This window comes from Castor canadensis, chromosome 10, assembly GCF_047511655.1.
Source record: "Castor canadensis chromosome 10, mCasCan1.hap1v2, whole genome shotgun sequence".
In the NCBI taxonomy this organism is placed as follows: domain Eukaryota; kingdom Metazoa; phylum Chordata; class Mammalia; order Rodentia; family Castoridae; genus Castor; species Castor canadensis.
In genome coordinates, this window is record NC_133395.1 from 62,141,169 (window position 1) to 62,165,334 (window position 24,166).

A 24,166-nucleotide genomic window follows, 5' to 3' on the forward strand; every position below is an offset into this window, starting at 1 on the left:
GAACAAGGGTTTTTGCTGGTTGAGATAAGGATAGCTATACAGGGAGTTGACTCACACTAATTTCCTGTGTGTGTGTGTTACCTTCTAGGTTAATTCTTTTTTATCTAACCTTTTCTCTAGTTCCTGGTCCCCTTTTCCTATTGGCCTCAGTTGCTTTTAAGGTATCTGCTTTAGTTTCTCTGTGTTGAGGGCAACAAATGCTAGCTAATTTTTTAGGTGTCTTACCTATCCTCACCCCTCCCTTGTGTGCTAAAGCTTTTATCATGTACTCAAAGTCCAATCCCCTTGTTGTGTTTGCCCTTGATCTAATGTCCACATATGAGGGAGAACATACGATTTTTGGTCTTTTGGGCCAGGCTAACCTCGCTCAGAATGATGTTCTCCAATTCCATCCATTTACCAGCGAATGATAACATTTCGTTCTTCTTCATGGCTGCATAAAATTCCATTGTGTGTAGATTTACCACATTTTCTTAATCCATTCGTCAGTGGTGGGGCATCTTGGCTGTTTCCATAACTTTTGCCCTGCTTCTTAGACCAGGCTAGAGGAGGGACTATAATTGCGAATTTAGCAGTATATTAAAAGAATAATAATGATTGACCAAGCAGGTTTTGTTCCACAAATAGAGAAAGTTTTTATTAACAAGGTGCAGGGGTAGTAGAAATATAATGGGGGCGTGGTGAACATGTTGAAGTACACTGTGCTCATGTATGGAATTATCACAATGAAGTCCTCATTAGTATAAGCTAATTCAAAATAAAGTAATTTTTTAAATTGTTAACATATCACATTATTGCAGAAGAAAAGCCATATCATCTGGATAAGTGATCAGAGGATATTTGATAAAATTTCATACCTATCCCAGTTAAAACTTAAAGAAGATTAGGAATAGAAAAGCAGTTCCTTATTTGATCATTTTTGTACCATTGCTAAACAAGCTATTTCTATTCAAAGCAGAAGCAAGTCAAAGTTGCCACTTATCCCCACCTTTGTTTAACATTATTCAAGAAGTTATTATTAATACAATGCTGTACAGGCTAAGGAGAAAAATTATTTTTTTCAAAGATGATACTTTTTTTTTCTTAGATCACTGAGTAGACTCAACTAAGTATCATTAAAACTAATGAGAGTTCACTAAACCAGCCAGATACAGGCTAAAGTTTTTCTTGAAAGAAGTCACGCTAACCAACCTTTACTTCTACCAACAAAATAAAGTAAAACTAGGTGGAGACTGAGGAACTTGTCCATTTTATTTAGCATCCAGATTTTCTAAAACTCCAGTTGTCTTGAGCTGACCTGATTTTTTTTTCTCTCTCCCTTCTTATTGCCTATAATTAGGCTGTTCTGTTTACCTGAATTCTCTCACTGTTGAATCTTAAGCAATAGCCACTCCAAATCTTTATTTTAAAGACTTTTAACAGTATCTAAGTGTAGGTTTGGGGGTGAGTTGTCTTAAAACTGTTTGCATAGAACTTTACATAGGTTGAGGGAAAGTTGCCAGTTGTGAATATTAAAGATTACCTTACTTCCATTACTACCCTGATATAGATTGTAAGGTCCATACCTGGAAAGATCTTCTTTTATTATGGCCAGATATTTAGCATTAGCTAAAACACAATACTTAATTCAAGCTTACTTATATAGCTATTTTCTGGTTTCTGAATTCTGCCCTTTGATGAACTATATGATATGTAAGATGTTCAGTATCTCAAACTTCTCTTGAGATCCATGACTTACATGTAATAGAGATTACTTTTAATGTACACTAGCTAACATGTAATTATTAAGAAGGAATTGAGCTGGTCACTGGTGGCTCACTTCTTTAATCTTAGCTACTTGGAAGGCTGAGATCAGGAGTATAGAGGTTGAAAGCCAGCCCAGGCAAATAGTTCATGAGACCCCCATCTCTAAAAATAACCAGAGTAAAGTGGACTCAAAGTATAGCTCAAGTGGTAGAGTGCCTGCTTTGCAAGCGTGAAGCTCTGAGTTCCAACCCCAGTCTCACAAAAAACAAAAAAAAAGGAATTGAATTTATCTTTTTATAGTACTGTATATGATATATAATAATTAGCCATTTCTTTTAGGGAAAAGGAAATGGAGAATTTTGTCAATGTTACATGGGCTTACAGAAGCAATTTAAAATTACTAAATTATCACCAGCGATGGGTTGTAAATTTAGATTATCAGCCAAAAATGACTATGGTTCAAGGTAAGATATTTTTTAAAATAATGTAAATATTTTAGATTATCCACTTAACCTGATATGTATGATTAGTTACAGTCCAAATTATCCACCAAAAATTCTGCTTTATTTCATTAATATAGTTACACTGTTACTAGCCTATCAGACTAGAAGAGAATATCTTTCTTACATAGGGATCATACCTAAGATTAAAAACAGCAACTTTTCTAATTTCAAATATAAATTAGCCTTTACCTGTGACCAAGAGATTTATCTATTAATCTTCAGCATATGTGATTTCATGGTTTTGCTTAAAGTCTCATGAATTCCAAGAGTATCTTAAGATACCTGACTTAAATATATTAGCCTTTTAAGAGTCATACTGAAATTATTTTTATTATAGAGAGTGAAAGTTAGTTTAAAAGATAAGACATTTACACCAATAAATGGTTGTTACTGTGTTCATACTTTTCCTGCAAGGTAATGTGTATATTTCTTTACTGACTAAACACATTAAGATATAAAGAAGACTTAACAATATGGACAAAACTGCATTTTTAAAAGAACACTAATCACTTTTTAGTATATGACCTTGTTACCTTAAAGATATTATCAAATCCAAGATACATTGCTTGGATTATAATTCACTATTAAATTTTTTCTTTTTCCAGAGCTGAATATATAGCTCAGGGGATTAAGTAATGCTCAGGACACCCTGAGTTTGATTCCCAGTACCACAAAAAATAGCTATTTTCATTTTCAAAGAACACTGTTAGTAAAAAAATTTGTTCTTTAATACTGTTAGTCAAAAATTTGTTCTTTAGCTATAAAAATTATTCTTTCTCATTCTTTCTTAAAAACCATTTGTTTCAACAGTGGCTTTAGTGAAGAGGTCTTATATTATACCTCTGGCTGTGCCCCTTCCATGCCAGCAAGTCCTGTACTTGCTAAGGCTGGAGTTACTTGGCTGTCCTTACAGTGGAGTAAACCCTCAGGAACACCATCTGATGAAGGAATTTCTTACATTTTAGAGATGGAGGAAGAAACTTCAGTAAGTATGAATATATAATTTAAATAGAGTATTTAAGACATTATAGTATGGCAGTATAGTACAGTAAATATTGCCACAGTAGTTAGTTCCTTCCCCAGCTCCCCTCAAGCCTTGGTTTGTTACTCTTTGGGAGGAGTTAGAAGTAAAGGAAAACTCAGTCTTTTGTTTTCTTGATGTGTAAAAAGAGGTTTTTTTTCTTTAATGCTGTATATGTCTGGACTAGAAACAACATATATTACACTTTAATTATATACATCCTCGGGCTGGGAATTAGCTCAGTGGTAAAGCATTTGCCTAGAATGCACAAGTCTCTGGGCTCCATCCCCAACAATGAAAAAAAAAATGTACACAAAAATACAAGTGCAGTTGCTCATATATGTAGTCTCATCTACTTAGGAGAGTGAGCCAAGAAATTGAGGTGATTTGAGCTCAGAAGTTCAAGACCAGCCTGGACAACATAGCAAGACCCTGTGTTTAAAAAAAAAAAAAGTGGAAGCAACTAATATGTCCACCATTAGATAAATAAATAAATTTTTATGACAGAAATATTCAGCCATAAAAAAGAATGGAGTACTGATAACAAACCATAGCATAAATAAATCTTGAAAACATACGCTAAGTAAAGAAACCAGTCACAAAAACCACATATTATGTTAGTCCACTTCTATGGACATGGACAAAACCAGAAACAGAAAGAAAGTAGATTAAGAGGTAGAGGAGAGTCAGGCTTTATTCTAGAATTAGAAATTAGATAATGATCTTGCATATATATAAGCCTTTGGATTGCATGAGGAATTTTGTGAAGTGTGAATTTTATTTCAACTTTTTAGTTTTCAACAAGATAGCATTGGGAAATTAGAATGGTTGTCAATAGGACTGTAAATAGCAATATTGAACCTAAATGGTATCTTCACCTGCCAGCAAAACCCACACTTTATTCACTTAGACACAACATGCATTCAGGGCAAATTAAATACATTAAATATTATATCTAGTTAGCTTTTGCAACCAACATCTCTGGGAAATTCCTTTAGTTCTTGAAATAGTGTTATTGATGGCAAAGTTGCCATTGGCCCCTACTTTTCCCTCAACACAAAGATCTTCTCTTGGCTGTTGTATTTACTGAGAATAAGTAATTTCCTTGATCCTTCTACAAAGATTCTGGGTTTATCCACACAAGATAGGAGCATCAAGGTGAGAATTACACTCAAGAGAGCCTTAATAATGTGTACATACCCATCATAGGAGATTAAGAAGAACCTGGGTCTTTTCACATACTTGTTATTCCCCGTATTTCTGCAACTAGACATTTCATGAAAATGTTTTCTCCTTCCAGGGATATGGTTTTAAGCCTAAGTATGATGGAGAAGATCTTGCTTACACAGTAAAAAATCTCAGACGTAGTACAAAGTATAAATTTAAGGTAAGCTCTAGAAACCCTTAAAAAGATATGTTTCTTGTTTTTATTGTTCTTGTGTTTTAAAGCCAAGTTATACATAAGACCTTGAGTTCATTTCCAGTTTAAAAACCAAGTACATACTTCATTCCTCTGATTTTAAATCATAACTAATTTAATTTTTTCTAGTGTGCTTTTTTTTTTTACTTTTGTATTATTAAGTAATACTTCCCAACTTTATAGATTTACCTTCAAAACCAGTTTTAAATGTTTTCTGAGATTCTAATTTGCATAATGTGGACGTACATGTTTTAAAATAGAGCTGTTGTTAGATGTTGTTAAACTCAGGATGTTTTTTGACAGTGATATCACAAAAAGCAAGATTATATTTTTCTCAGTGCATCATAGTAAGTGGTGCACAATTTTAATTTGTCCCTTTGCTAGTAGTCACTTCAAGGAGGTATTATTTGCCAAGTTTCTTTACTGTAAAGTTACTCTTTTTCCCTTTGTAACAAGTATTTTTAAGTACTATGTAAACATCTTTTTTCCTTATCAGATTTTCATACTAGTTTTAGTACTTATTGATGGTTCTTGCCTAAATCAATTATTATGATGGTTGACAGGTATATTTATCATTCCTTCTATGTAGCACTCTTGCTCACAGTGACAGGCTTTAAAGAATCTTCTATGGAGACTTCTGAAAGTCTTCTTTCCTGCTGTTGCATCATTCTAGGATATATTTTGGCTGTTTGACTTGGTCAGTATATACATTGCTATTTCTTGGCAAACAGTGCTTGTATTAGTTAATATACCAGTTAATATAAGCCAGTGTAAATATTTTTTTAACTGTTATGAGGCATTTCTACCTGTCTTATTTTTTTTTTTATTTTATCGCTTTTATATTAACACACATGTGTATACATTGTTTGGGCTACCTTCCCTTCCCCTCCCCACCACTTCCAGACAGAACCTGTTCCGCCCTCTTGTTCTCCAGTTTTGTTGAAGAGATAATAAGAAAGACATAGAATTTTTGCTACTTTGAGATAAAGATAGCTATACAGAGAGATTCCTAGCATTGCTTCCATGCACATGTGTTTTACAACCCAAACTGATTCATCTCTACCAGACCTCTTCACTACTTCTTGGTCCCCTTCCCATAATGGCCTCTGCCAGTTTAAGATTACTATATTCGCTCCTCTACAGTGAGCACATCAACCACATTCAACATTTAGGTTTCCCTCCCTTTCCCTATTCCTCCCGTGTGTGTTCTCCCTCCTAGTGTGTGACCCATGTCCAGTAATATTACTGCATTTGTTTTAGGTCTATAATCCACATATGAGGGAGAACATACGATTTTTGGCTTTCTAAGCCTGGCTAACTTCACTTAAGATGATGTTCTCTAGTTCCATCCATTTACTTGCGAATGCCAAAATTTCATTCTTTGTGGCTGAATAAAATTCCATTGTATATAAACACCACATTTTCTTAATCCATTCATCGGTAGTGGAGTATCTTGGTTGTTTCCATAGCTTGGCTATTGTGAATAATGCTGCAATAAGCATGGGTGTGCAGGTGCCTTTGTGTAATAACCTGAGTCGCATTCCTTCAGGTATATCCCTAGGCGTGGTATTGCTGGATCATATGTCAGATCTATGTTTAGTTTTTTAAGAAGCCTCCATATTGTTTTCCATAGTGGTTGTACTAGCTTACATTCCCACCAGCAGTGTATCAGGGTTCGTTTTTCCCCTGCATCCTCGCCAACATTTGGTGGTGGTGGTGTTCTTGATGATAGGTATTCTAACAGAAGTGAGGTTGAATCTTAGTGTGGTTTTGATTTGCATTTCCTTCATGGCCAGGGATGGTGAGCATTTTTCATGTGATTTTTTGTTTTTGTTTTTGTTTTTTTGCCATTTGAACTTTCTCCTTTGAAGAAGTTCTGTTTAGTTCAGTTGCCTACTTCTTTATTGGTTCATTGATTTTGGAGGAGTTTAGTTTTTGAGCTCCCTATCTATTCTGTTTATCAGTCCTTTGCCTGATGTATAGTTAGCAAATATTTTCTCTTATTCTGTGGGTGGTCTCAACAACTTTGTTATGTGGAAGCTTTTAAATTTCATGTAGTCCCATTTGTCCATCCTTTCTCTTAATTTCTGGGTTCCTGGAGTTCTACTTTGGAAGTCCTTGCCTATACCTGTTGTTTCCAGAGTATTACTGCTCTTTCTTGTACTAACTATAAGGTTTCGGGTCTGATATTAGGGTCCCTAATCCACTTTGAGTTGATACTAGTACAGGGTTGACAGGCATGGGTCTATTTCAGTTTTCTGCAGGCAGATATCCAATTTTCCCAGCAACATTTGTTGAAAAGACTGTCTTCTCCATTATATGTTTTTGGCACCTTTGTCAAAAATAAGCTGGGCATAACTGTGTAGATTCATATCCAGGTCCTCTGTTCTGTTCTGCTGGTCTTCGTATCTGCTTTTGTGCCAGTACCATGCTGTTTTTATTGCTATTAGCCTAAATATTTGTGTAGAACTTTTCCCAAAAACTTAACAGGATGCTCATTAGTTGATAAATTGAACATGTAAATTTTCCTGCCAGTGCTTGTTTAATCAAATCATTTCAAGTAAAGCCAGAAGGCCCTGTAAATGGTTTTGATTATTAAAAAGCAGGTACATTTTAGTAGAACCTTAGAAAGAAAACTTTAGTAATAATAATAGAAAATGTGATTAATAATACATAATAATTATATTTGTTACGCCTTATTTTATCAAAGCTTCATTTTAAAAACATCTGATAACTGGGTTATTTTTGTGTCTGAATACAGTTTTCTTACTTACCAGCTTTATAAAATAGCCGGAAGCAGGCATTTTCAGTCCAGTTTGTATGGTGATCTCAGATTATATTTTTGGTTCAGTTGTATAATGTTAAGTTAGAATGCTACTACCATGAAATACCAAGGTGTTACTGCCACTGAATATACTGGCAGACACACACACACACACAAATTGTGTTAAGTTACTGGACTACTACAAGTAAATTAAATACCTTATTTAAAACTGTTTCATTATGGTAGTCACTCTCAAATTGCAAGGGTGGGGAGGTATATAATCAGAATCTCCACTGAGACAGCTCTTCCAAAATTCCACTCCCAAATTACAGGGTTGGGGTAGGAAAACACATCCCGTAAACCACCTCTTTACACATCACTGGATCACTGGAAGGTATTTTATGTGGGCTTATTAAATACAAAAACAGTGATAAGCTGTAGAGTAGTGGTTCTCAAAAAGATCACCAGACCATTCTATCAGTATCATCTGAGAACATGTTAGAAATGTAAGTTCTCAGGCCCCTCCCCCATCGACTAAATCAGAACTTCTAGGGTTAAAGTCTAGCAATCTGTGTTTTAGCAGACTTTTGAAACAATTCTGATGCTTGCCAAAATTTGAGATCCACTTATGTAGAGGAGAGGGAAAATTAGCAAATAGAAAATGATATGTACATGAAGTTCTAGGACCTCAGATTTTTATTTTAAATCTGTTCTGTGCTGGGGACCCAGCTAAGGGGTTTTGAATCATTAAGTCCCAATGTGATGCCTCAGTCTTCTTTTTCTAGCTGGGAATTACAGGCTCTTTCAAGCAATCTTGTCAAAATAAAATCTTAACACTTTAAAGAAACCTTAGAACACTAAGCAAAAACAAAAATATACTCTAGGAATTAATGACTAGATAGCATATTATTGTTTTCAAGAAACAATACTTAAGATAAAATGAGTTCATGTTTGCCAAATGCTAGAGTTTGACACTGAGGTTAATCCTAGGATGTTGAAAATACTAAAACAAAATTAGGACAGTGAAAAAATATTAAGGACAAAAAAATTTTAAAACAAAAATCTATTTTAAAAATTATTTAATATTTAGAGTGATAAGCAATTCTGATTCCATCAGATGACTTGATAACAGGTGAACTAGGACATTTTATAGCATAAAAGGCATCAGACAATAGTAATCAGTCCTTACAAGAGGACCACCACTGGAAAGCTAATGGTGTGTTGCCTGAATTTCCTAAAAAAACTTGTTTTTCAAGTAGCAAGGCTTCTAAAGATCAAGGTCCAGTCACCTGGAGCTAGGAACCACAGATACTTTCACTTTAGCTTGCTTCTTCTTTTAGGGCCCTGTTCTTGGGGGAAAGAAATCAACAGTGGGTGGATCTATCAACTTTCATCTTCCGTTGTGATTTTTACTTGTAAATCAGCATCTATGACAGTCCATAGGAATGCCTCCTTCCTAATTCTCTTCTTGTCTAGGGTCTTTTTGTGATCAGTCTTCCTTTCTTCTCCATCCTCATCACGGTGTGCCCCAGCTAAGTCATTAGCTGTCCTTGGTGTATCCCCTTTCTCACTTGATGTGTCATCTCTTTGTCTTATGTCAGCTATAAGTTCTTTCCTGAGGAATGCTAAATCTCCAAACATATTCCATATGTAACTTCATCCAGATACTCTTTTGCCTTCAGATCCCAGTTTTGTTCTGTACCTAGATTAATCTTTCTGAAAAACAGCTTCCCTCTAAGGAACAATTTTCTTGTTTAAGAGTGTTCATATTCCTATTCAGTTTTTAAAGCATACTTGTTTTCACTCCTTACTTAGCTGTCTAACTCAACAAATTGGTTAACTACTTAGCCTTCCCTGAGCAGAGCTCAGTGTTTACTCTTCACTTTGCTTATGCTCACAGCTTTCAGTATTCTCTTTACCTAAGCTTTCTCTTTCACTTCTTTGCCCAATAACATCTCACATCACTTCCATTTCCCTTTTCAAAACCTCCCTGAACTATTTCAGGCCTTGGTAATCTTTCTTCTCCTGCCCAATTCTTTTAATATGCATATTACCTGTCTTCTGCATAAATTCCTTCTCTGGGCCAGTGCTTGCCTAACATGTGCAGGGTCCTGGGTTCAGTCCCCCACTGGGGGAACCACATGATCATAGCAGCATTATTCATAATAGCTAGAAAACAAATCAGAGTCAGAGACAGTAGCTCACACCTAAACTCAGCAAAGAACTACATTACACCTAACATTCCTGGCAACAGTATTCTTTATGTAGTGAGCACTAAATGAATAGGCTTATTTGCAAAATTAGAAAAAAAGATTTTGATTTTATGCTTTTAATTAAATAAGGTGTTCTACAGTAAAAGAAGGCTATGCTGAAATACATATAGCCTTAAAATATAAGTAGATCTTTATGCCTTTTAAGGAGAATGTTCTTAAAGTTTTCTCTAATAATAAAGTTTAAATAGGTGCTGTGTACAACATTGAAAAGTGTTTTAAACAAAACTCTTTGTAGTCCCATTTATAAAGCAGCAGAATGAAAAGATATGTCCCAAAAATCCATCTGAATATGTGCAAGGACTGAGGAAGCTTGACCAAAATTGAACAAGTAAACTAAATTTTACTAAGTTCTCATTGGCTGACAGACTTGCTAAATAAATCCTTATTTATAGTGACATATAGTGTCATACTCCCTGCTATGATGAGGTAAAAATTTAGGAATATTAAATTTCTAAAATCAAATCAAATGATGCCTACATGTGAATTATATTATTTCTTTGTTGCTGAATAATACATTACCCCATGACTTAATAAGTTGAAGAAAATGAAGATTTTACTCAGGGTCTCATGCTTGCTATGCAAGTGCTGTACCACTGAGCCATTTCCCCCAACAAAAGTGAACATTTATTTATTATCAAACAGTTTGTGTGGGTCAGAAGTTCAGGACCACTTTAGCTAGGCAGTTCTGACACAGTGTCCTGGGGTCTCAGACATCTGACGCTTCCCTGGCCTGGAAGGTCTGTTTCCTTACCACAGACATCTCCACATGAAAATTACCTACACTGTCAAGTCTGCTACATTCTGTGTGTTAGATGGAATCATTAAGTACAGCTCACACACAAGGGAACGGGAAGCAGGCTTCACATTTTGAAGAAAGGAGATGCAAAGAACATGAGGACATCTTTTTAAAACACCAGAGAAAAGCAAGCCCTTTAAGAATCATCAAATTATAGCTTGTTTTGTTTTTACTGTTGTTTAGTGTCAAAATATGAGACTTGCACTTGTATTCCCAGGACTAGCTCTGAAAGGGACCTATATTTACATATTCTTTATATGTGCCAAGTCCCTACTAAAGACAAAGAGTTCTCAAAGGAACAAGCTGTCACATTCTGAAAATGTGTTTTATCACTTGATCAAACTTGGTTTTTGCCCTTTGTTCATTAAGACTTTATATTCTCATGACAGGTTATTGCTTATAATTCAGAAGGCAAAAGTAATCCAAGTGAAGTAGTAGAATTTACTACCTGTCCTGATAAACCAGGAGTACCTGTAAAGCCTTCAGTTAAAGGAAAGATCCATTCACACAGTTTTAAAATAACTTGGGGTAAGATTTTATGCATATTTTTACATCATCACTATAATTAAAATAATTTTAATATAAAGATAATTTTTAAGGTATTTGAGAATGATCTGGCTTGTGAAAGACCACCAGCCTTTGGCTGGAGATTTGCTGCATCTCTCCTTAAAAGAGAAAAAGCAAAAATATAAAAAGAAACAACTAGCCAAGAATCTATGGATATAAACGTCCAGGTTGCTACAGCATTGCTATGGTTTAACAGCGCTGTGCTAGCCTACAGAAGAATAGACCAGACTGAAAATGGCACTAATGATCTGCACAATTCCCTAAATTTGTTTTCTTACTGAAAACCTTATCATAAGTTCAGTAATTTTAGTTAATCTACCAAGTTAATATAATTATGTTTGATTATAATTTATAAAGTACACAACAATGATCACTTACTCTTGTGACAGTTTTTCAGTAAAGTTTTGATTACAGGCAAAACAAAATTAAGAATTTGAGTAAATATGTTAGCTCCAGGTAGTCCAATAAGAAATTCAAGAGTAATTCATCTGAGGATTTTTTGTCGGGGGGAAGCCGTGTGCTCACAGATAATAAGCTCAGATTTGACATGAGAAACCGTGGACCCACTGTGAGTTTATGAACAAGGACATCACTCTGGGAAATAAAAGACTACTGAACCTGTAACCAGAGTCACCTGGATGATTTTGGCTTTCAGGCAAAATAAAATCAGTTATTCATTCAGAACAAACATTTATTGAGCATCTGCTTATACACTAATTCAATGAGAAGATTATATATACTTAAAAGACTTTAGAGGTAATTAAAATATCCATATATTTCAAAACATCTGAGATTCTAAAATGTGTGGCCTTTAAAAATTATTAGAATACCAAATCTGTAAACATGGGGAAATATGGTAAATTAGTTAAAAAGCAGGTGACAACAGCATAGAAAAATGAGACAGAGGTATTAGTAGTTATTGCAGGTGATTCTTTTTTAAACAGTCCAACTTTGATATTTTGTTTCTTAGGGTTTTCTGTCTTTTTTTATATTTTATGTTCTTTGCCTAATACTACTTTTGTTTCTTTGAATAGATCCACCAAAAGATAATGGAGGGGCACCTATCAATAAGTATGTAGTGGAGATGGCAGAAGGCTCTAATGGTAAGAATAGCTATTAAAAATTAATAGATTTATTCCAGTTAGTCAGTCTCTCCTCTTTATGGTTTCACATTTTATATCTTTTCTTTCCTTTTATTTTACATTTGCTGCAACAAAAAGGTTTTTACTTCACTGTGGGCTGTCCTTAATTCTTTTTGTTTGTTTGTTTGTAGCAGTTAGGACCCACTTCAAATTGTACAGAAGTACAATTTATCAAATATAAGGCTACTATCCACCTATATTATTATATTTACATGTTCTTTTTTTTTTTCATTGATTTACATTTCTCAGTCCCAACATACCCAGACTATGTTATTAGGTACTATGAGGTTACTAAAGGTTAGTTTATTCAATTAGATTTTACTCAGATGTGTCAGAGAAAAATTATCTCCTAAAATTTAACTCACATTATATTAGATTTAGTAAGAAGTTTTTATAAGTGACTTTTATTCTTGAGTCACACATTTAGCCATTTTTATTTCTATATAATGACCTATTTCCTACAAACAAATAATGTCTTTTAATTAAGACTAAATTTCCTATGATATTGGTTCTTTCTACTCTTTGTTTGTTATAATGTTATTACTGGACCAGCAAACACATTTAAAATGCTTAATTAAAAGCAAATTATCAATGTAAGCCAAAGTCTGTGCAGAGTTACAAAGATATTTCACTTCAACAAATCCATGTAGATTTGTCTGGGAAGCTGCATTCATAAAGAAAATTAGATCATTTCCAGGAAACGCAAAACAAGTTAATTTGTTTCTAACAAATTACATAAACACTTATTTAGTGAAGCTAGGTTACCTGCTGTGTAAATGTTAAGCATTAGCTTGTAGCTGATTGGACACAATTCTTCATCTTACAGGAAGCAAATGGGACATGATCTACAGTGGTGCTACTCGAGAGCATCTTTGTGATCGACTGAATCCGGGCTGCTTTTATCGTGTGCGGGTTTACTGCATCAGTGACGGAGGACAGAGTGCGGTAATGCTTATACAGAGATGGGGGTGTTTTTAAGTTTGGGCAAATGCACTAGGATCACCAGGTGCTACCTTAAGTGCTGAAATGTGTCTATAAATGTGGAAAAGTTGTTTCTGTAACCCGGCTGCATATATAGTTATCAGAATATTCTAATACAGCACTTTGCTTATAGTGAGTATTCAGTGACTATCTATTGTCTTAGTGGTATTTAGCTTTGAGAAAAATACTGAAGAAAATTTTATAAAGATAAATTTTAGGGTGATACTCAATAACCACACCAAGCAAACGTAGAAACAAAATAATCAGGAGAAACCACAAAATAGCATTCATATTATAATATTTTTGCTTATTTCAGAAAAACTGACCCAGTAACCAAAGTGGATTTAAATGTTATGTTGATTTTCAAACATTTATAATATTCTGGAGGGACACTTGCAGGTTTTTTTTTGGGGGGGGGGGTGTCAGGGTTTGTTTTGTTTTTTGGTTAGCACTGGGGTTTGAACTTAGGGTTTCACGCTTGCTAGGCAGGCACTCTACCACTTGACTAGTCCTCCAGCCCTTAGGTAATGTTTTTTAATAGAACACATTTCTTTTTAATGAATTTGACCAAGATTGGTTTCTTGGAGCATTCAAACTAGTTATTTTTCAAACACAATTTAACATAATGAAAATATTCTTATTTTAAAGATGAATTAAAAGCATTTCATTGAAAGTTCAAGTATTGTGAAAGTGAGTGAGAGTCCTTCCCAATAATGGGCTTGTGATCTAATTGCTTAAATTTATCTAATAAGAAAAATCTCAGGGTGAGCATAGTAGCTCATGTCTAATCCCAGCCACTCAGGAGATGGTTATCAGATGGATCACAGTTTGAGGCCAGCCCAGTCAAAAAGTTAAAGAGACCCTACCCAAAAAAATGACTAAAGCAAAAAAGGTTATGGATTGTGGCTCAAGTGGCCCTAAATTCAAGCCCCACTACTGCCCAAAAAAAAAAAAAATTTTTTTTCTCTTTGGTATAGAAGGTGAGGTATAGCTCAATGGTAGAGTACTTGCCTAGCATGCAAGAGGCCCAAGTTTGATCCCCAGTGCTGCAAAAACAGAAAGAGGTAGTCTCCCTGGGTTTAAGAAAAGCAAATTCAGTTTTACACATGCAAAATTCTATTATTCAGTACAAAATTCTATTATTCAGAGCATTCTTAAGTATTTAGGGTACCTTTCTGAATAAGGCAATGTATTTAAAAAGAATGTAAAGTGTAAACCTTAGTACATACAGATAAGGAATATGATACTGAGTCTATGTCAACATTTTTAAGAAAATGGCTTCTGAAATAAAACTAAGGCTGGGAGTGTAGCTCAGTGGTAGAGCATTTGTGTAGTATACACAAGGCCCTGGGGTTCAATCCCCAACACTGACAAAATTAATTAATTAATTAATTAAATCTAAAAGACTTAAAAAATACAGCATAGAAACTGAAAACAATACCAGGAAAGGTAACAGATATCTAGAGATGCTTACCTGGTTTTAGAATTCTTTTTAGGCAGAAAGAAGGAAAGTTTGGGTTTTTTTTTTTTTAATTTGTTTTGTTTTGTTAAATAAGTTACTATTAGATTAAAAGTACAGTGAAGTAACCAAGAGCCTAGACCGCCTGAAAACAAGACAGAGAGCATTTATAGTTATTAAAATATTCCTACTTAGAAGAGATTCGTGGATCCCTTTGAACAGAGTAAAAATATTTCCTATTAAACTGTGTTAGATGGGGGGGTTTTGGTTTTTAATTATGGAAAGAATAGAAAGGATTGGCTGGGGGTTCTTTTTCCAGTAACTTGCTTTGTAAAGAGTAGTCATACAGTTTGTGTCTTTATTTTATTTGTCTGTTTAAAAAAATGTGTTTTAATGATTTAATCAGGTTTTCATTTTATTCAGAGTTTTATTTTCAGTTCAGAGGCAAGTACAATTTCAAGTTATTGGTACAGTCTTTGTGTTCATATTATTTTCCTTTGCCAAAACCAATCGATCATTTGGTTTGGGGAATTTTTGTTTTGTTTTTGCTTTTGTTTTGGCAGGTCTCTGAATCTTTACTTGTGCAGACTCCAGCTGTACCTCCTGGCCCATGCCTTCCTCCCAGATTACAGGGTAGACCCAAAGCAAAAGAAATACAGTTACGATGGGGTAATTTCCATTTTGGTAATGAATTATAATTGAGTTAGAACTAAAAGTGTTTCTCTTATTAAATTGCATAAATCTTTCCACCCTTAGGACCCCCTCTGGTTGATGGTGGATCACCCATTTCTTATTATGGTGTAGAAATGTCTCCTATAGAAAAAGATGAACCCAAGGAAGTTTACCAAGGCTCTGAAGTAGAATGTACAGTGAGCAGCCTTCTTCCTGGAAAGACATACAGCTTCAGACTGCGTGCAGCTAACAAAATGGGGGTGAGGAGACTGTGCTGAAGAGTGAATTATTGAATCACAATCACAGTGGTGTTTAATTTTAACATGTATCAAAATGCCCATTTTCGTTTCAACATACAACTCCCAAGTTTGCAATTTTTTTTTTCTTTTTTTTTTTGTTTTTCTTTTTTCTTTATGTGCATACAAGGCTTGGCTCATTTCTCCCCCCAGCCCCCACCCCCTCCCTTACCACCCACTCCGCCCCCTCCCTCTCGTCCCCCCTCAATACCCAGCAGAAACTCTTTTGCCCTTATTTCTAATTTTGTTGTAGAGAGAGTATAAGCAATAATAGGAAGGAACAAGGGTTTTAGCTGGTTGAGATAAGGATAGCTATACAGGGCATTGACTCACATTGATTTCCTGTGCGTGGGTGTTACCTTCTAGGTTAATTCTTTTTGATCTAACCTTTTCTCTAGTACCTGTTCCCCTTTTCCTATTGGCCTCAGTTGCTTTAAGGTATCTGCTTTAGTTTCTCTGCATTAAGGGCAACAAATGCTATCTAGTTTTTTAGGTGTCTTACCTATCCTCACCCCTCCCTTGTATGCTCTCGCTTTTATCATGTGCTCATAGTCCAATCCCCTTGTTGTGTTTGCCCTTGATCTAATGTCCACATATGAAGGAGAACATACGATTTTTGGTTTTTTGAGCCAGGCTAACCTCACTCAGAATGATGTTGTCCAATTCCATCCGTTTACCAGCGAATGATAACATTTCGTTCTTCTTCATGGCTGCATAAAATTCCATTGTGTATAGATACCACATTTTCTTAATCCATTCGTCAGTGGTGGGGCATCTTGGCTGTTTCCATAACTTGGCTATTGTGAATAGTGCCGCAATAAACATGGATGTGCAGGTGCCTCTGGAGTAACAGTCTTTTGGGTATATCCCCAAGAGTGGTATTGCTGGATCAAATGGTAGATCGATGTCCAGCTTTTTAAGTAGCCTCCAAATTTTTTTCCAGAGTGGTTGTACTAGTCTACATTCCCACCAACAGTGTAAGAGGGTTCCTTTTTCCCCGCATCCTCGCCAACACCTGTTGTTGGTGGTGTTGCTGATGATGGCTATTCTAACAGGGGTGAGGTGGAATCTTAGCGTGGTTTTAATTTGCATTTCCTTTATTGCTAGAGATGGTGAGCATTTTTTCATGTGTTTTCTGGCCATTTGAATTTCTTCTTTTGAGAAAGTTCTGTTTAGTTCATGTGCCCATTTCTTTATTGGTTCATTAGTTTTGGGAGAATTTAGTTTTTTAAGTTCCCTGTATATTCTGGTTATCAGTCCTTTGTCTGATGTATAGTTGGCAAATATTTTCTCCCACTCTGTGGGTGTTCTCTTCAGTTTAGAGACCATTTCTTTTGATGAACAGAAGCTTTTTAGTTTTATGAGGTCCCATTTATCTATGCTATCTCTTAGTTGCTGTGCTGCTGGGGTTTCATTGAGAAAGTTCTTACCTATACCTACTAACTCCAGAGTATTTCCTAGTCTTTCTTGTATCAACTTAAGAGTTTGGGGTCTGATATTAAGATCCTTGATCCATTTTGAGTTAATCTTGATATAGGGTGATATACATGGATCTAGTTTCAGTTTTTTGCAGACTGCTAACCAGTTTTCCCAGCAGTTTTTGTTGAAGAGGCTGCTATTTCTCCATCGTATATTTTTAGCTCCTTTGTCAAAGATAAGTTGCTTATAGTTGTGTGGCTTCATATCTGGGTCCTCTATTCTGTTCTACTGGTCTTCATGTCTGTTTTTGTGCCAGTACCATGCTGTTTTTATTGTTATTGCTTTGTAATATAGTTTGAAGTCAGGTATTGTGATACCTCCTGCATTGTTCTTTTGACTGAGTATTGCCTTGGCTATTCGTGGCCTCTTGTGTTTCCATATAAATTTAACAGTAGATTTTTCAATCTCTTTAATGAATGTCATTGGAATTTTGATGGGAATTGCATTAAACATGTAGATTACTTTGGGGAGTATTGACATTTTTACTATGTTGATTCTACCAATCCATGAGCATGGGAGATCTCTCCACTTTCTATAGTCTTCCTCAATCTCTTTCTTCAGAAGCGTATAGTTTTCCTTGTAGAGGTCTTTCACATCTTTTGTTAGGTTTACACCTAGGTATTTGATTTTGTTTGAGGCTATTGTAAATGGAATTGTTTTCATACATTCTTTTTCCGTTTGCTCATTGTTAGTGTATAGAAATGCTAATGATTTTTCTATGTTGATTTTATATCCTGCTACCTTGCTATAGCTATTGATGATGTCTAGAAGCTTCTGAGTAGAGTTTTTTGGGTCTTTAAGGTATAGGATCATGTCGTCTGCAAATAGGGATATTTTGACAGTTTCTTTACCTATTTGTATTCCTTTTATTCCCTCTTCTTGCCTAATTGCTCTGGCTAGGAATTCCAGTACTATGTTGAATAGGAGTGGAGATAGTGGGCATCCTTGTCTGGTTCCTGATTTTAGAGGGAATGGTTTTAATTTTTCTCCGTTAAGTATAATGCTGGCTGTAGGTTTGTCATATATAGCTTTTATAATGTTGAGGACCAAGTTCGCAATTTTTAATGAGTCTATATTCCTAAATTAAAAAGTAGTATGTCCTATAACTTACTTTAGTATTTTCTAGCCTTACTTGGAATTTGTAACACTTCAGACTTCAAGGAGGTTTAAGTTTACCTTCTAGGAAGTGCTAATAATCCTATTTACTTAGATGATTATATGCAACATTTACTTCTAGTTAAAAACTAGTTATGATTTGTAGTTTGGCTAAGGGGGACAAAAACTTATACTTTAAGCATTTCTGGATTTGCATGGATTATTTTTAAAATATTATGTCTATATACTTCCATAAAATGAGCAAACAAGGTGATACCTCCATTTACAACTGAAGAGACTAGAAAAGCCTTGCCCATAATCACAGAAACTAGTAAGTGATAGAGTAAACCACAAAGCCAGGTTAGTCAGACTCCAGAGCTGACTAACTAAGTGTACAGAGTTCTGTACACTTAGCTGAGACACCTCTCACCTCTTTTCATTGAGGTAGTTTCATCTCAAATGAGTAGCACTTTTGTTTTTGTGAACTATTCTGTAATTAAAATTGTACAAAGTTAAAGTGTTAAGCCTCTTCAGATTATTTCAAATTTTAGTGACCTCTACTATACTTCCTATCCCATGTAATATACTTCACCCCTCATGTAATTTCTTCTTACTCTGCCTACTTCCCTAATGCTCTGTCCTTCTTACAGAAAACAGTTCATGAAGGGAACAAGGGGCAGAAGTATAGTAAACAAAACTTAAAATTACCCTCAGTTATTAAATCTTTATTCTTTCAGTGAATGCTTATAAAAATATGACCAGATTTTTTAAGGCTGAGAAAATGGACTTAATTATTGGTGAATCTTTAAATATGGAATTCTCTACAATCAGTGGATGTTTAAGGGTGAAAAATGAAAATGCTGGTTATGCTTGTTTTTCCAGTTTGGACCATTTTCAGAAAAATGTGATTTTACCACAGCCCCTGGGCCACCAGATCAGTGCAAGCCCCCTCAAGTGACCTGCAGATCTTCAACTTGTGCACAAGTGAATTGGGAGGTATTAAAATTTCCACTGACTTAATGTTTACTTTCCTAAGTGATTAGGCTAGGTTATTTAAAAGATTAAAGATACTCTTCATTTTTGCCTCCAAAATTATTACACAATGAATAAGTCCTAGTTAAATTCATGTGATAAAGAGTGAATTGTTTCCTCTTTGAAGCATTTGGGTAAGGTGTATTTGCATTTCAAGTAGCGGACTCTTGTTCGTGATTTGCTTGTCTCAGTACTGAGATATTTCAGCCACCGGTGAACTGGTGAACTTTAGAACAAACATTCACAGGAATTGGAATAATAGTATTATACTATTTCTCTTATATTTATTATCTCCAAGATACTTATTGTGCATAATAATAATAGTAATAATTATTTTCAGTTTCCTTTGAAATTTAACAAGGAAAATATCCTTGTGTAGGTTAACATTTTTATATTGCTTAATAAAATTATTTTGAAGTATACTTAGCTTAACATTCTCTTAATTTGAAACAAAGATATTTCTGGCCAGTCTTAAATACATATCATTTTAATGAATAAAAATGCACAGTTTTGATTGTAAAAAATTCAAAAGCAACCCAGTTTTTAATATGCTCATTGAAAGAACATTTTTGCCTAAAAGCTATTTTGTCAATATCAGGACTAAGGATTTTTTCCTTTGTTAACTTAAAGATTCCTTTGAGTAATGGAACTGATGTCACTGAGTATCGACTGGAGTGGGGAGGAGTTGAAGGAAGTATGCAGATATGTTACTGTGGACCAGGCCTCAGTTATGACTTAAAAGGACTTTCACCAGCAACTACCTATTATTGCAGAGTGCAGGTAAAGGGGATTAGTGCCTTGTCACATGCTTGGTCCAGAGTTTTCTGTTTCATGAACATTTTCATGGTCCTGTCTTTATTAACTAGGAGGCTTTGTTGATTTGCAGGCTCTGAGTGTTGTAGGTGCTGGCCCTTTCAGTGAAGTAGTAGCTTGTGTGACTCCACCATCAGTTCCTGCCATCGTGACTTCTCTTCAAGAAATTAGTGATGATGATATAGAAAATCCCCATTATTCACCTTCTTCATGCCTTGCGATAAGCTGGGAAAAGCCTTGTGACCATGGGTCAGAAATCCTTGCCTACAGCATAGACTTTGGAGATAAACAGCCCTTGACAGTAGGAAAAACTACAAGTTATATTATAGACAATTTGCAACCAGATACAACATATAGGTACACTCTAAAAACTATGCTAATTTTTGCTTAAGCCAGAGAAGCACTTTAAACAAAATAATCGTAAGTTATACTTCTTTTTGTTTTTAATGTGGCACTTAGAATACGAATTCAAGCCTTGAATAGCCTTGGAGCCGGACCTTTCAGCCATATGATAAAATTAAAAACTAAGCCCCTTCCTCCTGATCCACCTCGTCTGGAATGTGTTGCCTTTAACCACCAGAACCTTAAGCTGAAATGGGGAGAAGGTACCCCAAAGACATTGTCAACAGATTCTATTCAATACCATCTTCAAATGGAAGATAAGAATGGAAGGTAGGTTTTTTACTTGCTTTTTTATGTGTTTTTCTTAGGTTTTAAGTGTATAAATTTTGATGAACTATAGAAGTAAGTAATTTTAAATGTGCTATTTTTAAAATATCAGAAGTTATAATATAGATTCCCTGTTCATAATTTGAGTGCGCTGCTAAGGAAGAAAATGTTTTATTATATTATTGTTGTACTAGGGGTACATTGTGACATTTACAAAAGTGCTTACAATAAATCATAGGTGAATTCACCCCCTCCATCATTCTCTTTCTCTCCCCTCCCCCCATTCTTAGAATAGTTTCAACAGGTCTTATTTTTCCATTTTCATACATGAGTACATATTTCTTCCATATTCACCCCTACATCTTCTCCGTCCCCCCCCCCACCACCACCACCACTGGTACCAACCCCCAGATAAGACCTGTTTTACCTTCCTGCTCTCCGTTTTTGAAAAAAAGACATTTTTTGTTTGTTTAAGATAGCTATACAGGGTGTTTCATTGTGACATTTCCGTGTATATATGTATTATAACCTAAATTGGTTCATCCTCTCTATTTTTCTCCTTTCTTCCTTATTCCCTTTCTTACGGTGATTTCAACAGGATTAAAAATTCTGTATTCATTCTTGTATAGAAAATACGTAAACCATATTCACCTTATTTACTTCCTTCTTTTACCCTCCCTCTTCCATTAGTGACCTCCTATTAGCAGGACTTGTTTTTCATTCTTGTCCTTCTATGTGTCTGTTGATCAGCAAGATATTTGCCTTGGTATTATACCCATATATGCATTGTGTTTTAAGTCAACGTCACCTAACTCTACTGCTCTTCCTTACCCTTTCCCCCAGTTTTTAGTGTGTTTCCTTATATCTTGTTCACATAGATGTGATGTACTTCATTATTATTCGCTGTCTTTCTTTCCTTCTTTTTCTCCTCCGTTGGTCTCCTGTAAGGGAGAAAATTAAGTAGTCTGCTCTTTGGTTCTCTTTAATTTTCTTCGTGAAATCTAATGTTGGCTACAAAATAACTCTGGTGTTTATTTCTAGCAAGACAGAATTTTACAGTAAATGATTGTGATTTGCTAAAGACTTCTGAGATTTTTGAGGACAGAGATTTTTGTCTCACCCTCCTGCACACTTGATGACACAGGACCTGCACACTGAAGGAACATAGTTCAGTTCCTCATGGACAGATCTCAGCTAGATCTTTGCCACTCTCCCTCTCATTCAGGGTCTTATATATGCCTCTGTCTTTTACATTTTCATACACATGTTATACTGCCTCACTAAGCCATATGTTTCAGTTATAGTGTTTTATTCAAAATATTTACATTAATTACTTAAGTATCAACTTAGGACTTTTTAATGACATTAATGCCACATATCCTATACAGTTGTTACTCTTAGAATATTTTAAGAATTTTGAGTTTTAATTTTCTACTTTTTAGTTTATTAGAAATTTGCCTTTCTGATGAATTTAGAATACTAACAGCAGCTTTTCCCAAGGCTACAGAATAGTGTTGGTCATTTTCCAAAACGTATGTGTCTGTGAATGTCTCTGTGCTTTGTTCTTAGCAGAAGTTTATTTCCTTGTATCCTTATCTCTAGGAGGTTCCTGCTCTCGGAGGCTTTTGATACATCCATTTGTCTTTAGTATATGTTACTACTACTGAGTGAATTCTTTTAAATTCTCTTCATCCTTTTTATTACAGCATTCACATTTGCAACAAGGCTTACTAGAAACATTTGTAAATAATGTTCACCTGAAAAAGAACAGGATAAAAATTCTATTAAATATAAATTCTATTATATCCTATTATAGAACTTTAATAGTATTTATTTAGCATCTAGAAAATTTTGGTAGGGTATAAATATGGCTGTGTAAAATGAAGAAATTAAAGCCTTTTATGATGTCAGTCAACTTAATATCACCTTTCCTTCCCTTTGATTTTTCAGAACTACTTACATTTGCTGAGGGGTAGTGTCAGAAGGCTAAAGTAGCAGCTTTATCTGACCCCACGTTTTGTCATTTTCAACATTGGTTTTATCACTGGTTTTTGGTTTTTTTTTTTTCTTACCATTAAAATAATGCTTCAGATATTTAAAAGGCAAGGCTTATCCAATTATTGCTTCTTAGAACTACTTCAGGTCATTAAATATTTCATTTTTAACCTGGCTCTACTTTTTCAGGTTACCAGCACCATATTAGCATTAATTATTCATTCCCCAGTTTCCAAAATTTTGTAAATAACCAATCAAAAATACTTGGAAAAATTCAATTTGTAGATAATGTAATAGGAGAAGTGTATATAATGTTACGCTTCTATCAAAGAGTTCACATAGGTAACTTATTTGAAATTGTGTATCTCTCATGCTGCAACATAAATTCTAGGAAACATCACTAAAGTCAGCTAAAACTGTGCCTGTAATGTTTTCAGATAACAAGGAAGATTGAAATAGAAACAATCTCATAGCTCAGGTCCATGCTGTAGTTGACTAGTGACATGACTATGACATTAGTTGGAAATAATTCATAGTGAAAATGTGATGTTCTAGTGTCGTTAAAAACATATACATTAAAAGACAGCAGCCACAAACAAAGATGTCCCAGAGTCCTGAGAAGAGTTAGATGGTTAGACATGTAGACATGAAATTTAGCAACAGACTTTGAATAAGCCAAGTCAAATTGGGAAATCTACCACATCTATGATTTTTACCATCAGATGGAAAGCATAAAAATAGGGTTAGAGTGACAAACTATTCCTGGAGTTAAATTTTTAGAGCAACTTATTTCTAAATAATGTACCCAACTCTACTTTTTTAGTAGTTTTAGAAATACTTTTTACAAAATATTCTAAAGTTTATGTACTTCCATTTTAGGTTTGTGTCCTTGTACAGAGGACCATGTCATACATACAAAGTACAAAGACTTAATGAGTCAACATCCTATAAATTCTGTATTCAAGCTTGTAATGAAGCTGGGGAAGGTCCTCTCTCCCAAGAATATATTTTTACTACTCCAAAATCTGTCCCAGCTGCCTTGAAAGGTAAGTTATACTTACTGAAGTGATTTTATTTAATAGTAAATTAATTTTAAATGCTTTTTCATAAAATGCCTTATTTTTATTAAATTTTAAAGCTAGTATGTGTCCAACAGTTAGTTATGAGAGAGAGAGAGAGAAGCCCACCTACTGGGAGTTTGACTCTCAATAATAAAAACTATTTCATCTGTCATAGTAATATTCAGACTAGTACTGGTCTGAGTACAAATCACTGATCTTATTATTAATCTAACATAAAGATACTAAATTGAATAGATAGGCTGTTTTCCTATTAGGGCCATTTTCTGTTTCTGCTATTGTTATTTGTTTAAATGTTTTAAGTCACTATTATTTCATTCATTTGGATTTCAGGAGGGTGGAATCAGGTGTTCTGCTAAGTAAA

At 34.8% G+C, this 24,166-nt stretch overlaps 1 protein-coding gene across 3 annotated transcripts in view; it reads left to right on the forward strand.

Moving 5' to 3' along the window:
* Fndc3a (fibronectin type III domain containing 3A) overlaps positions 1 to 24,166 on the forward strand; it is a 146,689-nt gene that overhangs the window by 112,832 nt on the left and 9,691 nt on the right. For all 3 annotated transcript variants that reach the window (XM_020170863.2, XM_074043403.1, XM_020170865.2), the window contains 13 exons: positions 2,086 to 2,210; positions 3,060 to 3,234; positions 4,571 to 4,657; positions 10,913 to 11,051; positions 12,125 to 12,193; positions 13,059 to 13,177; positions 15,236 to 15,341; positions 15,429 to 15,604; positions 19,097 to 19,210; positions 19,877 to 20,026; positions 20,133 to 20,416; positions 20,519 to 20,731; positions 23,603 to 23,769. In XM_020170863.2, coding sequence (XP_020026452.1) covers positions 2,086 to 2,210; positions 3,060 to 3,234; positions 4,571 to 4,657; positions 10,913 to 11,051; positions 12,125 to 12,193; positions 13,059 to 13,177; positions 15,236 to 15,341; positions 15,429 to 15,604; positions 19,097 to 19,210; positions 19,877 to 20,026; positions 20,133 to 20,416; positions 20,519 to 20,731; positions 23,603 to 23,769 — 1,924 coding nt within the window. The remainder of the gene's footprint in view (positions 1 to 2,085; positions 2,211 to 3,059; positions 3,235 to 4,570; positions 4,658 to 10,912; positions 11,052 to 12,124; positions 12,194 to 13,058; positions 13,178 to 15,235; positions 15,342 to 15,428; positions 15,605 to 19,096; positions 19,211 to 19,876; positions 20,027 to 20,132; positions 20,417 to 20,518; positions 20,732 to 23,602; positions 23,770 to 24,166) is intronic.